Raw genomic sequence first — 12986 nt, 5'->3', positions numbered from 1 at the left:
AAAACCTTTCGTCGTTTGTATCCTCAGTCTCTCTCCTTCTTTGAACAAACAAAGAAATCTGCTCAATTTGTTGTAGCCAGACTTCTGGAAAGAATGCTTTCTAAATAATTGGGCTTTGATTGCTTTGTTGTTTTTAGCTTTAGGTCTCAATAAACTGAAATTGATGGGCAATGTTGTTCTGGTGTGCCTAGATAGAAGTTTCTGAGCAGGTGAGCCAAGTATATTGTCACGGGGTATGTTTCTAAGATACCAGTATTGTTACGCTTTGACTTCTCAAGTAATTGCTTTGCACTCTGTACTGCACGTTCAGCTAGTCCATTTGACTGCGGATATTCTGGACTGCTAGTAACCTGTACAAAGTCCTATTCTCTTGTAAATTTCTGAAATAACTGACTGGTAAATTGGGTACCATTGTCAGAGATCAGCTTTTGTGGACTTCCATGGACTTGGAAATGACGTTTCAGCTTGGTAATAACAGTAGTTGACATTAGGTTAGGTAGTAAATTGATCTCAAACCAGTTTGAATAAGAGTCTACCAGTACTAAGTAATGCTGATTGTTCCACTCGAATTTGTCAAGTGGCTACTGTTGACCAAGGTAGTTCAAGAACTTGACTTAGATGAAGTGGTTCTTCTTGCAAATGCAGTTTAGTACTGTTGCATACTGAACAAGAAGAAAGTACTATATCAATATCTTTTGCTAGAGAAGTCCAAAATACTAGTCCTCTTGCCCTTATTTTGGTAGCTTCGGAACCTGGGTAACCACATTGTAAAATCTGGATGTATCCTTGTTGTAAGGAAGCAGGAGCAACAATTTTAGCATCTTTGAAAATAATGCCATCTTCCTTCAACATCTCATCTCTGTAAGGAAAGTAGGGTTGCACTTCAGGTGGTACACTAGATTGCTTTGATGGCCATCCAACATTGATGTAGTGGTTGAGGTTTTGCAAAATTGGATCAGTCTTTGTATGATCTCTTTGCTTATCAAGTCTTGTGGTATAAAAATTACACACTTCCATGACATCGAAGTCAAAATTTTCTGTGTCAAGCTGTTCCTTTGTATTTCTGGGCAATCTGGGTAAGGTATCAGCCAGATAAAAAAGTTTGCCTTTTTGTATAGACCATTTTGAAGTTGTACTTTTGCAATTTAAACATCATTATTTGCAATATTTCTGGAGCTAAATGCATAGGCTTCTTTAAAATAGTAACCAGAGGTTGATGATAAGTTTCAATCTGAATATCTTGACCATAGATATAATCATGAAACTTAAACATGCAAATATTATTGCCAAAAGTTCTTTCTCAATCTGAGCATATTGCATTTCATTTTGGGTAAGTGTTCTAGATGCATAGGCTACTGATCTACCCTCTTGAAGAATAAGTGTGTCAAGACCAAATTATGAAGCATCGCAGGAAAGAGGTACTGGTTTGTTGACATTATAGTATCGCAATGTAGGTGGGGTATCAATTTTCTGCTTAATGCCTTCAAATGCTTTCTGGTGATGATCTAACCATGACCATGTAACAATCTTACATGTAAGCTCTCAAAGGCACTCTCAACTCACTGAAGTCTGGTATAAACTTGCCTAAGTAGTTGACCATACCAAGAAAACGTTGAAGAGCTTGTGCATTATCTGGTGCTGGCATCTCAAGAATGGCTGCTTGCTTGGACGGGTCTGGTCTCAAGCCAGTGCTAATAAATAAATGACCTACATATGAAGCTTCTGGTAGTCTGAATTTGCACTTTAGAGGGTTAAGCTTCAAGTTCACTTCATGTGCTCTGTCTAGAACTCTCCAGATTTCTGTCATACTCTGCTTCAGCATCGCTTCCAACTAATAAATCATCTACTATTATGGCACAAGGATAACCTGAAAAAAATTGCTCCTTTGCACTCTGAAAGACTTCACTTGCAGAATTTATTCCAAATGGCATTCTAAGACATCTGTATCTTCCAAATGAGGTACTGAATGTAGTCAGTAATCAAGATTTGTGATGAAGCATCACTTGCCAAAATTAACTTTTTGCATCTAAAACAGAAAAAATAGTGTCATTTGGTATTAGAGCTGCGACTTCTTCAACTGTACACATGGGAGGATGCAGTCTTTTCAGTGCTTTGTTCAAATCTCTTGGGTCAATGCATATTCTGATTTCATCTGAGCCTTTTTTGTGAGCTACTACTATGGACGACACCCATTCGGTAGGTTTTGTAACTAGACAAATTACACCTAGCCACACAATTTTGTCCAACTGAGCTTTGACTTTATGCTGCATAGCTATTGGAACTTTTCTTGGCAGGTCTGACTACTGGACTGACCTCTGGGTCTTACTTCATAGAATACACAACTGGAAGTTTGGCCAACTTGTCATCGAAAACATCAGCATTGTTGTTGTTGTTGTGTCTTTCGGCTTTTCCCAGTTAGGGGTCGCTACAGTGGAACTCCGGTCCGCTTATGATTGGCAGTAGATTTTTACGTGCCGAGTTGCCAGCCCTGATGCACAACCTTCAACGAGGGTACGCCCATTCACGCATGTCTCCACACAGAAGGCGCTTTAGCTGAGAATCGAACAGGATAACGTCTTACTGTGAGGCGACAACACTACCGCAGCACCACCACCCCCACAGTTCATACTCTGAAAAAATAGTGTTAGTGAAGCTGGAACGGACAGGTGCTTATTTGATGAACTGTTTTGGTAAAAGAAAGCAGATTCATTCTCAAACTGTCTCTTGAGACCTAATAATGACTGCACGTTTTAAAACTACATAGAATAATAAACTATAACAGATCTTGGCCACATAACATGAAAGAACTACTTTTGAATTTCTTCACCTCCATAAGCAACAAGTTTCACACAACTGGTCACATTTAGTTGTTCACCAGCTCTCACCTTAGCAAATGTGTCTGCTGACATAACATTACACTTTGAACCAGTGTCTACTTTGAGCTTGCTAGATTTACCATTGATTTGGACAGTACAAAATACTTCATTCTTTGCCAGTAAATCTACCGCATCAGTCTTTTCACCAATCACTGATACACCATCTACATAGAAAGCAGACAGTTGCAGTTCAACTTGATTAGTTTGCTTTTTTGAATGACCCTTCTTTATAACAGTGTGAGGCTTACTTGATTTACAAAATTTTTGAAAATGGTTACAATTTATATTTATGGCATTGCTGACCAAATGCTAAGCACTTTTCTCTTTTAGATTCATGATAGGCACCACAATTGCAAAAGTTAATAATAAAGCATGACTTGGGTTTTGCTGATTCACCCTTGTATGGCACTGAGCATGCTCCTTTAACTGAACTAGCCTTAGAACTTGTTGGAAGATTGTGGGTTTTCCTTGCAACAGCTACAGGGACTACAGCTGCCACGTGCTTAGACCTTTTTCTGCCTGCCACATGTTGCATGCTGTCTACATTTGTTCTGAAGCCTGCCAAAACCATGCTGTTATCACTTGCAAACATATTTGTGTGCTTTTCTATAACGTTATGAATTTGACAAATCTCAATAGCTTTGCTCAGTGTTAAAGCACTGTTACAAAGCAAAATCTTTCTCACAGCAGCATTATTAATAACATGCATGAGCCTGTCCTTTATTGGCTAATCTTTCAAGCCACCAAACTCCCACGTTTTAGCTTTATTTCTCGGATCAGTAATATAAGCTGCAAAAGTTTCTCCTTGCTTTTGATCTCTTGTGTAAAACAAATGCCTCTCTAATGTAACATTGGTCTGGGAGTTGCACATTTCTCTAAATTTGCGCTTCAAACACTCTTGGTCTTCCCCTGATTCAGCCTGTACAATAATATGACGATTTTCCCCTTCACCTTCATACAATGCTGATGCATATACAAATGAACGCTCTCTTAATATGGCCTCTGACCCTGCTGGATTTAGGAAAATGAATGCCCTGGTGCATGCATCTTTATCAGAATAAGCTGCTTGTATGAATATATTATACTCTTGCTCAAATATTCTCCATTTCTCTGCAATATTTTGATCAAATACAAGTGGTAGCGGTTTTCAAAAACTGTTTGCCATATTAATACATCTTACAGAAGACTTTTGCCAGTATGCACTAACACAAACACATGTACATATGCCTGAAATTTATGCCCGTACTTGTAACCATGCCCAATAGCACAACAAGCCTCTGTATAACTGAACTTTGCGAAATATGTTTCCCGGGCACTGTAATACTCTTGAAATCACCTCTTATCAGTGTAAGAAATATTTCAAATAACTGCACTGTGTGAATAAACTGAGCGGAAGAAGCTCAGAGTAAGAAGCATTTCGAAGTAATTGCACTTTGCGAATAAACAGTACACAGCACACTGAAATTTCACCAAAATAGCTGTACTTTGCAAAACAACTCTGTATAGTGCAAGTAACACTTTGTAATGGCGGCACTCTGCGAATTGACATACCCAGCACAGGAAACTTTTAGAAATGGCTGTATTTGACTGCACTTTATGAAATACTGGCACTTTGCATGCAACAAACACTTTGGAATAAATGCACAGTAATAAAGACACTGTAAGGACTTTTGCGCAGTTTGAGATACTTTGAATAACTCTAGTTATACTATTCAGAGCGCCAATCAATGCGAGGTAGTAGTTCTTGCCAAAACACAGTAATTCGCCAAAAAACATGCAGTCGCGTTGCCTTATTTATACTCAGTGTGTCCTTTTTGTCCTTTGTTGTATTCGTTTTGTTAAAATGAACTCTTTTCATGCCCATTATTTTTTCTTGTGTTTGTTTTAACTCAAAACATGCTTGTTTTTGCAATTCTGATGTAATTCTGAATATTTGTGTTTTTCTGATGCTCGTTTTATATCTTAATTTTAAACATGTTTAAGTAATAAACTTTTTATGCTTCTCATTTGCTTAATCAACGTCTTTGTGCTATTCGTTTGCTTAATAATGTGTTTTATGCCCTTGAAATGCTCCGTTTTATCTTTTTTATAAAATAAATTGTTTATGCAAGTTTTCATTACCTTTAGTTCGTTTCTGACCCTTTTTTGCATTCGGTTCACTTGCACCTCGTGACCCTGAAAAGCAGTATTTGGAATCCTGGTTCTGACACCATGTCACTCGTCTAGTCAGGATGAAGTAGACGAACATTGTGGGTTTTGCTCAATCAGCTTTATTATATACAAACATAAACATATTGGTGGGAAGTTGGAATAATGGTTAAGGTGTTTACAGACCCAATGTGCAGGGTTTGATGCTCACATCAGGTAATTGGCTAGTCTTAAAATGGCCCACAAAGGCAGTTAGCCTAGTACTAAGCTGTGAACCTATATATATAAATTAGTTGTTTCATGCATAGGTGTTCACACTGTACTCTCAAAATGGCACTGAAGCTCGTACATGCCTGCTGTTTATATACGCATGTTCAGGTCTTAGAAATGGTCCTTAAAGGTGCAACACATGTTATTCTACACACAGTTTATTTATCTGAAGTAAAATAATAATAGAATATCACTGTACATGTAAAGCTATAGATAGTGACATGTTTCATATTTAGTTCTCTAAGTCATTCTACATAGTATTCATGTGTCTTGCAGTTAGCTAATCATTTCCACATTTCCCACTTCCAGTGGCACTACACATTTTTGTGGCATGCTGTGCCAATTGTTACTGCTTGATTGCAAACATCTTGGTCATTTACTTGTTAGCTAGTGCATGTCATGTGCAAAACTTCTGTTGGAATCCCAGATGTTCATACACTGTTTAAAGCTCAGGGCAGCACATTGCCTCAGAGTCTAAAGTATTTTGAAATTCATCTTTCTAAGCACAGCCATTTTGGCTGTCTTTGAAGTGTCAGATTTTCTGTTTAGTGTGTCTCACGGTATCTGCAACCCCAGATAATGTAAACCTTAACAAAACAAGCTAATTCTCATTGATTCCATATTGAAGATGGGTCAGAAGAATGTAAAGAAACACTGTTTTCAAGCTTGAATTGTCATATTGTAATTCACTTATAATTACATAAAACACTAGGTGATAGGCCAGTCGAATGCAAAAGCAAATGTTTTAGAACTTTGTCAGAAAGTTCGTACTGATGAAGAGTATTGGCTTTCTGCTAATAAAATGTCAAAGGAGCAATGACATAAGGTATGTTGACCTAAATAGACACTCTTATAAGGCAGAAATTCACAGTACTGGCATTGGCAGTCAGTGCAGAGACAAAAGTGACCTTGTGTCATGTTGTGGAAAGAAAGTAGACCCGTCAGGTAGCAAACAAAATTTTGATACTGGAAAATTCAAAAATCTGTTTGCTCCAGCCCTACACCAGCTACTTGGATCTTGTTCCAGTACTGACATTATGTAACATGGGGGTACTACACTACTGAAGTGCCGTCCTTTGGATGAGGCATTAAACAAAACTTCCATGTTTCTGAGTTGTGGTAGCTGAGCTGACTGTTGAAATCCCAATGAAACTTATGAGTTGAAGGGTGGGAGAATTTCGTCAAATGACTTTGCCAAATTTCCCGTAATCTATAAATATCACATTGAGTTTCATATAGAAACAGAACCAACCTGGTTAGCAAAAAAATAGGTTACTAAGACAGCGTCAGCAGGGTCTACTTCACATCATTGAAAACTCATTTCACTGAAACTCAGTTGCCTGAGAACAATTCACTGAAAGCTCACTTCATTGAAAACTCATTTGACTGAAACTTATGGCTTTTTCCCCACTGTATTGTGATCGTGGGGTTTGTATATAAAGTAAGGGGGGGGAGTGGGGGCCGTAGTCCCCCACATTGGTGGGGGGGTGTAACCCCCCTCACCTATTTTAAATGTTTTAAATCATAGACATGGATACTTACAAGTCCAATGAATAAACCTTTCCAGAAGACAATATATACCCAAACTATGTGGGGGTTTACGCCCCCCAATATTTGTTTATTTTGAATTTCGCGCTTCTGGGTTTGCCATCTTCCAATCCTTCCACTTTGAGCTTGAGATTCTGAAATTCGAGATTTCGGTATTTCGAGCTTATATAAAGTGTTCCTATATAGATATATATATATATATATATATATATATATATATATATATATATATATATATATATATATATAAACAGATCTAATGAAGCCCAGTGAAGAGCAAAAGCACTCCTCTATTTTATATCTTTTATTTGCAGTAAAGGCACATCTGTTTTTAAACCAGTTGTAAGTGCTTGATTACTCTGAATATCAACTGAGCTTGTCTACAATTTATGCATCTTTTTTCTTAATTCTAATATGCCTCAGGCAGCAACTTTTTTGCCCATGAAGTACCAGTTTTCCTTGCGGTTTAAGTTTTACATTTTCATATTTACATGCATGTATATGTGTGTGTGTGTGTGTATATATATATATATATATATATATATATATATATATATATAGATACACACACGCACAAATTCATGTTGTCATTTTGCAGAGTAAATTGGGAAGCATAATACTTCATCTGTTTCCTTTAAGTGGAATATACATAAGTAAATGATATCTTGTTCTAAAAAAATTGGATTGTTAGTAACTTGAAACAGCTTACGTACTCCACCGATCTTAAGTCATACTTAGAGTAAAGTGACAAGTTACAGTCTTGCCTTACAGATAATATTTCTGTCTTTGTTTATGCTTCCTTAAAGATATTGAACTCTTTCCAGTTTCTCTAATTGAGTGTAATTGCAATAACAAAATTATTATATGCTAATATTAGCTATAATTAATACGTATAGAATTTGAACAAAATAATACTACTCATAGAAACCCAAGTTATGTCAAAAATGTATAATTCCTAATGATTTTTTTATCCAAGGAGAGAGCTGTTTACAGTAAAACTAAAAATGTCAGTTAGTTTACCCAGATCTTTACTCATTTTTGCATTATTCAACAGACCTTTGCTCAAGGAGTGACTCATTGGGATGATGATATTCCAAAACACATTATTTTAGATTTTCTTGGTTATTTTTAAAATACTCATAAATCATTTAATTTTTTTTCAAGTTTTAGTTCATTGACATTAAAAATTACTCCTGTTGTCATCAGCAAATGTATGCACCTAACAACATTCATTCATAATACTAGGAAGCAGTTTGAGTCATAATAGTCCAGTAATTGAGTCTTTATAGAACTACTGTGAACACTTTTTTTTTCCCCACAGAGAAGGTTGCCCTTTCGTTGTAACTGTAAGTGGTCTGCTACTCAACCGGTTGTTCAGCAGTTAATTGCATATTGGTTGACATGCAGAATAATCTGTTAGTAAAGAAATAAGCTGGAATCAGATCAACTCAAATGAATTCATCAAGTCAGTATCTAAACAGAATGAGGAAACCCATTATATAGATCTCTAAATCTCAGAAGAGACATCCAAAATGTGAATGTATACATACAAAACCATACTGATATAAAGACAAGTTTTCCACACCTAAACATGGAAAAATAAATTGTTATACCGCACAATAACCTTTCTTTACTCCAGTGAGTAAATACCAAGTTACCGTTCACATGGTGGGGGGGTCTGCTTTTGGGGTCATTGGTTCTCCATACATTGGAGTAAGTGTCAGAGGTAGGAAGAGTCTGTCATAATGAAGCTACTTAGTTCATAGTTCATAGATTAAGTACTAGGCTAACTGCCCTTGTGGGCCATTTTTAGCCTAACCAATTTCCCTTCCAAGGGTGAGAATCAAACCTTGTACCTTGGTGTCTGTTAAGTAAACACCTTAACCATTATACCACCCCCAACCACCAAAAGTAAGCACTAGTCTAGCTGCCCTTGTGGGCCATTTTAAGCTTAGCCAATTTCCCTCAAAGGTGAAAATCACACCCTATACCTTGTGTCTGTGAGGTAAACACCTTAACCATTATACCAATGCCCAATTACGTACAAGTTGTATGCAACAGTTTTACTTTGTTTTTGACACAGTCCTTGAAGAATGGTCCCTAGCTCCATAAAGTCCACAGTTTTGTTTAAATACTACACATTCTCTTTTCTCATGCCTATAACCACAATTACATTAGGTTTTAATTTTAACTGTGCAGCTCCTCCCACAAGTCATCTTGGATGTGACTGCTTCTATTACAAGCATGCCATTAATTTTTATATTACTTCAGTCTCACACATTTCTATTTCCTCTGCAATCCCTTTTAAAAACATACTTTAGTCAGGGGTATAAAACATTCAGCCGACGCCACCAGCTTTTGCTGTTACATAAGCATGTAGTGGTACAGTTACATCACATTTTTCTGTGTCTGCTTATATACATGCCTGGTTTGCCTTCACCAGAAGGCAAGCACTACAGCAGCAAATTCCATTCTCAAAAAGTAGATACCTCCTCCTTTGCCAGGGCCATTAGCTGTGCCCAAATTGGCAGCATTTTAGGTGGACATCTTGGACCCACCCTATTGCTTATAGGCAGTTCTGTTTGGGGTTTCCCACAGAGATTCTTGTTGCTAGTATTTGTTTTAGAAACTATATAGGCAGAAACTTCTAAGGACATTATTTCCCTCATATGTTTCTTGTTTTCAGATCTTACCAAGCCCGGGTTCGACAAGGAGCTTTAATTTGCTTCCTTTCTACTGTTAAGTCACTGGAGAAAAAAGTCTTGTATGGTTACTGGTCTTCATTTGTTCCCGATACGTCTGCCATAGGAAGTCCACACTCCGTATCATTGATGACTATTGCATTAAAAGACCCCTCACCAAAGGTAAGAAAAGAAAGTGAAAAAAGTTTCATACTAACTTCATTTGTTTTTTTAGTAAGTGCCATGTGTTGTAATATACATGTAGTACTAGTATGAAATGTGTTTGATTGATAAATGTTTTATTTGCATATTTCCTGTGGCACAAAGATTGCAGTTTGTGGCTTGGGACAGCTTGAAGCACAAGTAATGTTACTTCATACTTGTTTGTTATGAATCATTTTCTCGTTGGTGTCTACACATTTGACGTTTAAATTATTTTAAAGGTACTTGGCACACCATACACAAGGATGACATTACATTTGTCAAGAAAATTACCAGTAATGCATAGGAGAGAACCACTTAACCTATGCTAGACGCTATAGTAAAGTGGTCTGTTGAGAACAGCCTAGCAGCAGTAGTGAGAAGTCATATTTGTTAATATGTGTTAAGTCAGAGTCTGTATATTTAAACCACTCCATGATAATCATGGTAACATTCCAGTTTCAAAGACTTGAGGAGTATTTGTGGATAATAAGTTGCAGACTAAAAAAAACATATCAAGTTTGTTTACCCCAAATCCAGTTCTGTCAAATGCTAGAAATGAGCATTCATTTTCACCTGTCTCGCCTGCTCTGTTAAATTTCCTAAGATTTAAATTCCCTTAGGTGAGTGTGCATGCATGAATATGTGTCAGTGAAAGCAGAAGAAAATGTTTGCCTTTCAAGTCTGCCATTCTGTTGTAGCTACCAGCCTGCAGCCACATGTGCCTTCCCTTTTGCTCCACTTCAACTTGTTACTTGTCTTCTGAGATCCTACCATTGGTCTACCATTCACTAGCCTTTTGAATGTTTGTTCCACCCTTCCACAACCCTCTCAGTTAAGAAAAATGTTCCTCGTCTGACTTGTAATTCGTATTAGTCTGCCATTTGCATATTTTCTCCCTTCTGTTTCCATCTTACTTTTTTTTCTTCCTCTTTAACTTCACTTTTCTATGAGTTTCCAGTTGTGTATTACACAGCCAGATCCTGTCCCCTTCACCACCTTTTTAGGCTGAACTGTAGTATTTCCATTGAGTGTTTTACTGAGCCAGATCAAGTCCACTAGCACATTTTGAAGGGAAAACCTGCTGTGATTGCCTTTAATATGTTCTCATAACCCTACTTATCAATTTGTTTGGGTGTTCTGTTTATCTCTGTCTTGGGGCTTACTCCACCAGTATTCTCTCTGTTTGTATTAATTGAATGAAGTATTCATGGTGTTGGTCGTTGTTGAGGTCCCTTCAAGTGATAGGATCTCCTCTCATTTCCCTGATATTCTGCTCTCTTTGCTTTACTTCATAACATGTTCTTGGTTGCCGTAAATGGTTTATGTTGGTCATAATACCACTAGATCTCTGTTTTGTTCTGTATTCACTGGGAAATACCACAAAACTGCTAGCTTTCAGAGTCATTTATATTCTGTTTCTGTTCCCACACTTGTACCTTATTCAGGTCACTGCTAAGGCGTGTCTCTGCCCTTATTTGCCGCTACCATTGTGTGTTTCATTTTCATGTCATAGTCATTTATGTTTCTGATGCCCATTCTGATGTTAGTGTTGAAGAGGTTTGGCACTAGTACCAACAGTTGCAGTGTTTTGCTTATTACTTTACCTGACTCTTCTACACAGTACTTCCTTTGCTACCACCTTGTGTGTTTTGCCATTTAACAAGTTTCTTAGCTGCCATATCATTTTAAACTTACTCCCACCCACTCCTTCAGTTTGATTAAAGGTATTTCATGTGGAAATGAATCAAAAGCCTTCCTAAAATCTAAAAAAAAAATGCCTTCTCCATTGATTCTCCCTATTATCTCCAGGTCAGCAAGTTATAAACTGAAGCAGATTTGACTGACTGGACCGTATTGATGAGAAACTCATACTGGCAAGTATACTACAGGCTGCTGTCTTCCATGTATTCAACAGTCAGGTTCTTTCTGTCATATTCCCCATAACTCGTATGTAGTCCTCTGGTTCCATCCCTAAGCTTCTCATGGGTAATGATGACTATAGGTGTTCATGTGAATCACTCTTTCAGTCATTCTTACAGTTGGGACCTTTGTCCCAACTGACAAGAGCTGTGCATTATTTTCTGTCTCAAACAAATGTTAGCATACTGGGGCATCCAGTATGGTTCCCATATAAAACCATTGTCTATCTAAGCCATCAGCAGTTTTTTCTTGCCACATTTTGTGCTCCAATGATTTCTGTTTAGTCCATTGGTTCTGTCCAGATGTTGACAGTGAGCAGGTAGATACTTCATGGGGACCCCTTCTTTGGATTTATTGACCTTGTTGATAATATACTTGATGATTAGACCTGGGGAGTATGTCCATTCCTAATAGTCTCTAAATGTATATGAAACAAATTACTCATGAGAATTTCCAAACACGGTGTATTCATTTGGGCCCAGACTATAACATTGTCTCTTCAGGTGTCTGTGTTGGGTTCAGTAAAAAAGTCATTGAGGCATAGGGAGTTAGCACTCCAAGGTTACCTGTACAAGAAGTTTGAGTCCATGTCCCAAGCTGCAGTAGCGTCCGTCTTTAAGCAACTGTTGGTTACAAGCAACTCCTCTAAAAAGATGATTATGGAGATGCACCCAAAGGAGAAGGAAGGAAAGAAAGAAAATAGGGGAACCTCAGGTAGGGCCTGGACAATATCCCAAGACTTCAGGGTGCTGGCCCCAGTGAGGTGCTCATGCAGTCCTTGGGCTGGTTCCTGTCCTACCCATGGCTTCTGGTGAAGCTCTGTTGGGGATCTCCGCATTACTGGATTCTTATTGTCTTCCTGAAATGAACTCTTGATGATATCAGTTGGTCCACCTGCTGTCCTGCAAGCATCTGGTCTCACATCTGTGTAGCTGTCTGAGGGGAAGGAGAGGACCACCTCATCTTAGTACAGGAGAATGTCCATAAAGCAAAAAAAAAAAAAAAAATTAGAGAGGCCCGCCCTCAGACCTATATCTCAGAGGTGACTATACCAAAAGCTAGGACATGTGTTAAATCTTGAATGCTTGCCCCTCCCCCCAACCTCTTAACAGGTTGCAGGTGAATCCATACACCCTTTTTCCTTCCAAGTTTTATTCAGACTAGTGTGAAAATTCATCTTTTTTTGAAAGACTTCAGCCAAGAGTGGACCAACCATCAGTTTCAGGTGCTTACCGTCATAAGAGGAAGAGGGGATTCCCTGCTTTTCAGAGTGAGGAGGAAAACCTTGTGTATATCCCACAGATGCCCCCCCCCCTTAGGTTTTGACACTGAGACAACC

At 37.9% G+C, this 12986-nt stretch overlaps 1 protein-coding gene across 1 annotated transcript in view; it reads left to right on the top strand.

Moving 5' to 3' along the window:
- The window catches only part of HEATR6 (HEAT repeat containing 6), a gene marked incomplete in the record, with an annotated part of 1433578 nt that overhangs the window by 572402 nt on the left and 848190 nt on the right, over positions 1-12986 (top strand). The window contains 1 exon segment of the mRNA XM_044054904.1: positions 9529-9706. Coding sequence (XP_043910839.1) covers positions 9529-9706 — 178 coding nt within the window.

The sequence above is a fragment of the Protopterus annectens genome, chromosome 13.part0 (genome assembly GCF_019279795.1).
Source record: "Protopterus annectens isolate FY-2018-M chromosome 13.part0, PAN1.0, whole genome shotgun sequence".
NCBI lineage: Eukaryota > Metazoa > Chordata > Ceratodontiformes > Protopteridae > Protopterus > Protopterus annectens.
Note: the sequence above shows the minus strand (reverse complement) of the source record. Positions and strands in the feature narration are given on the sequence as shown.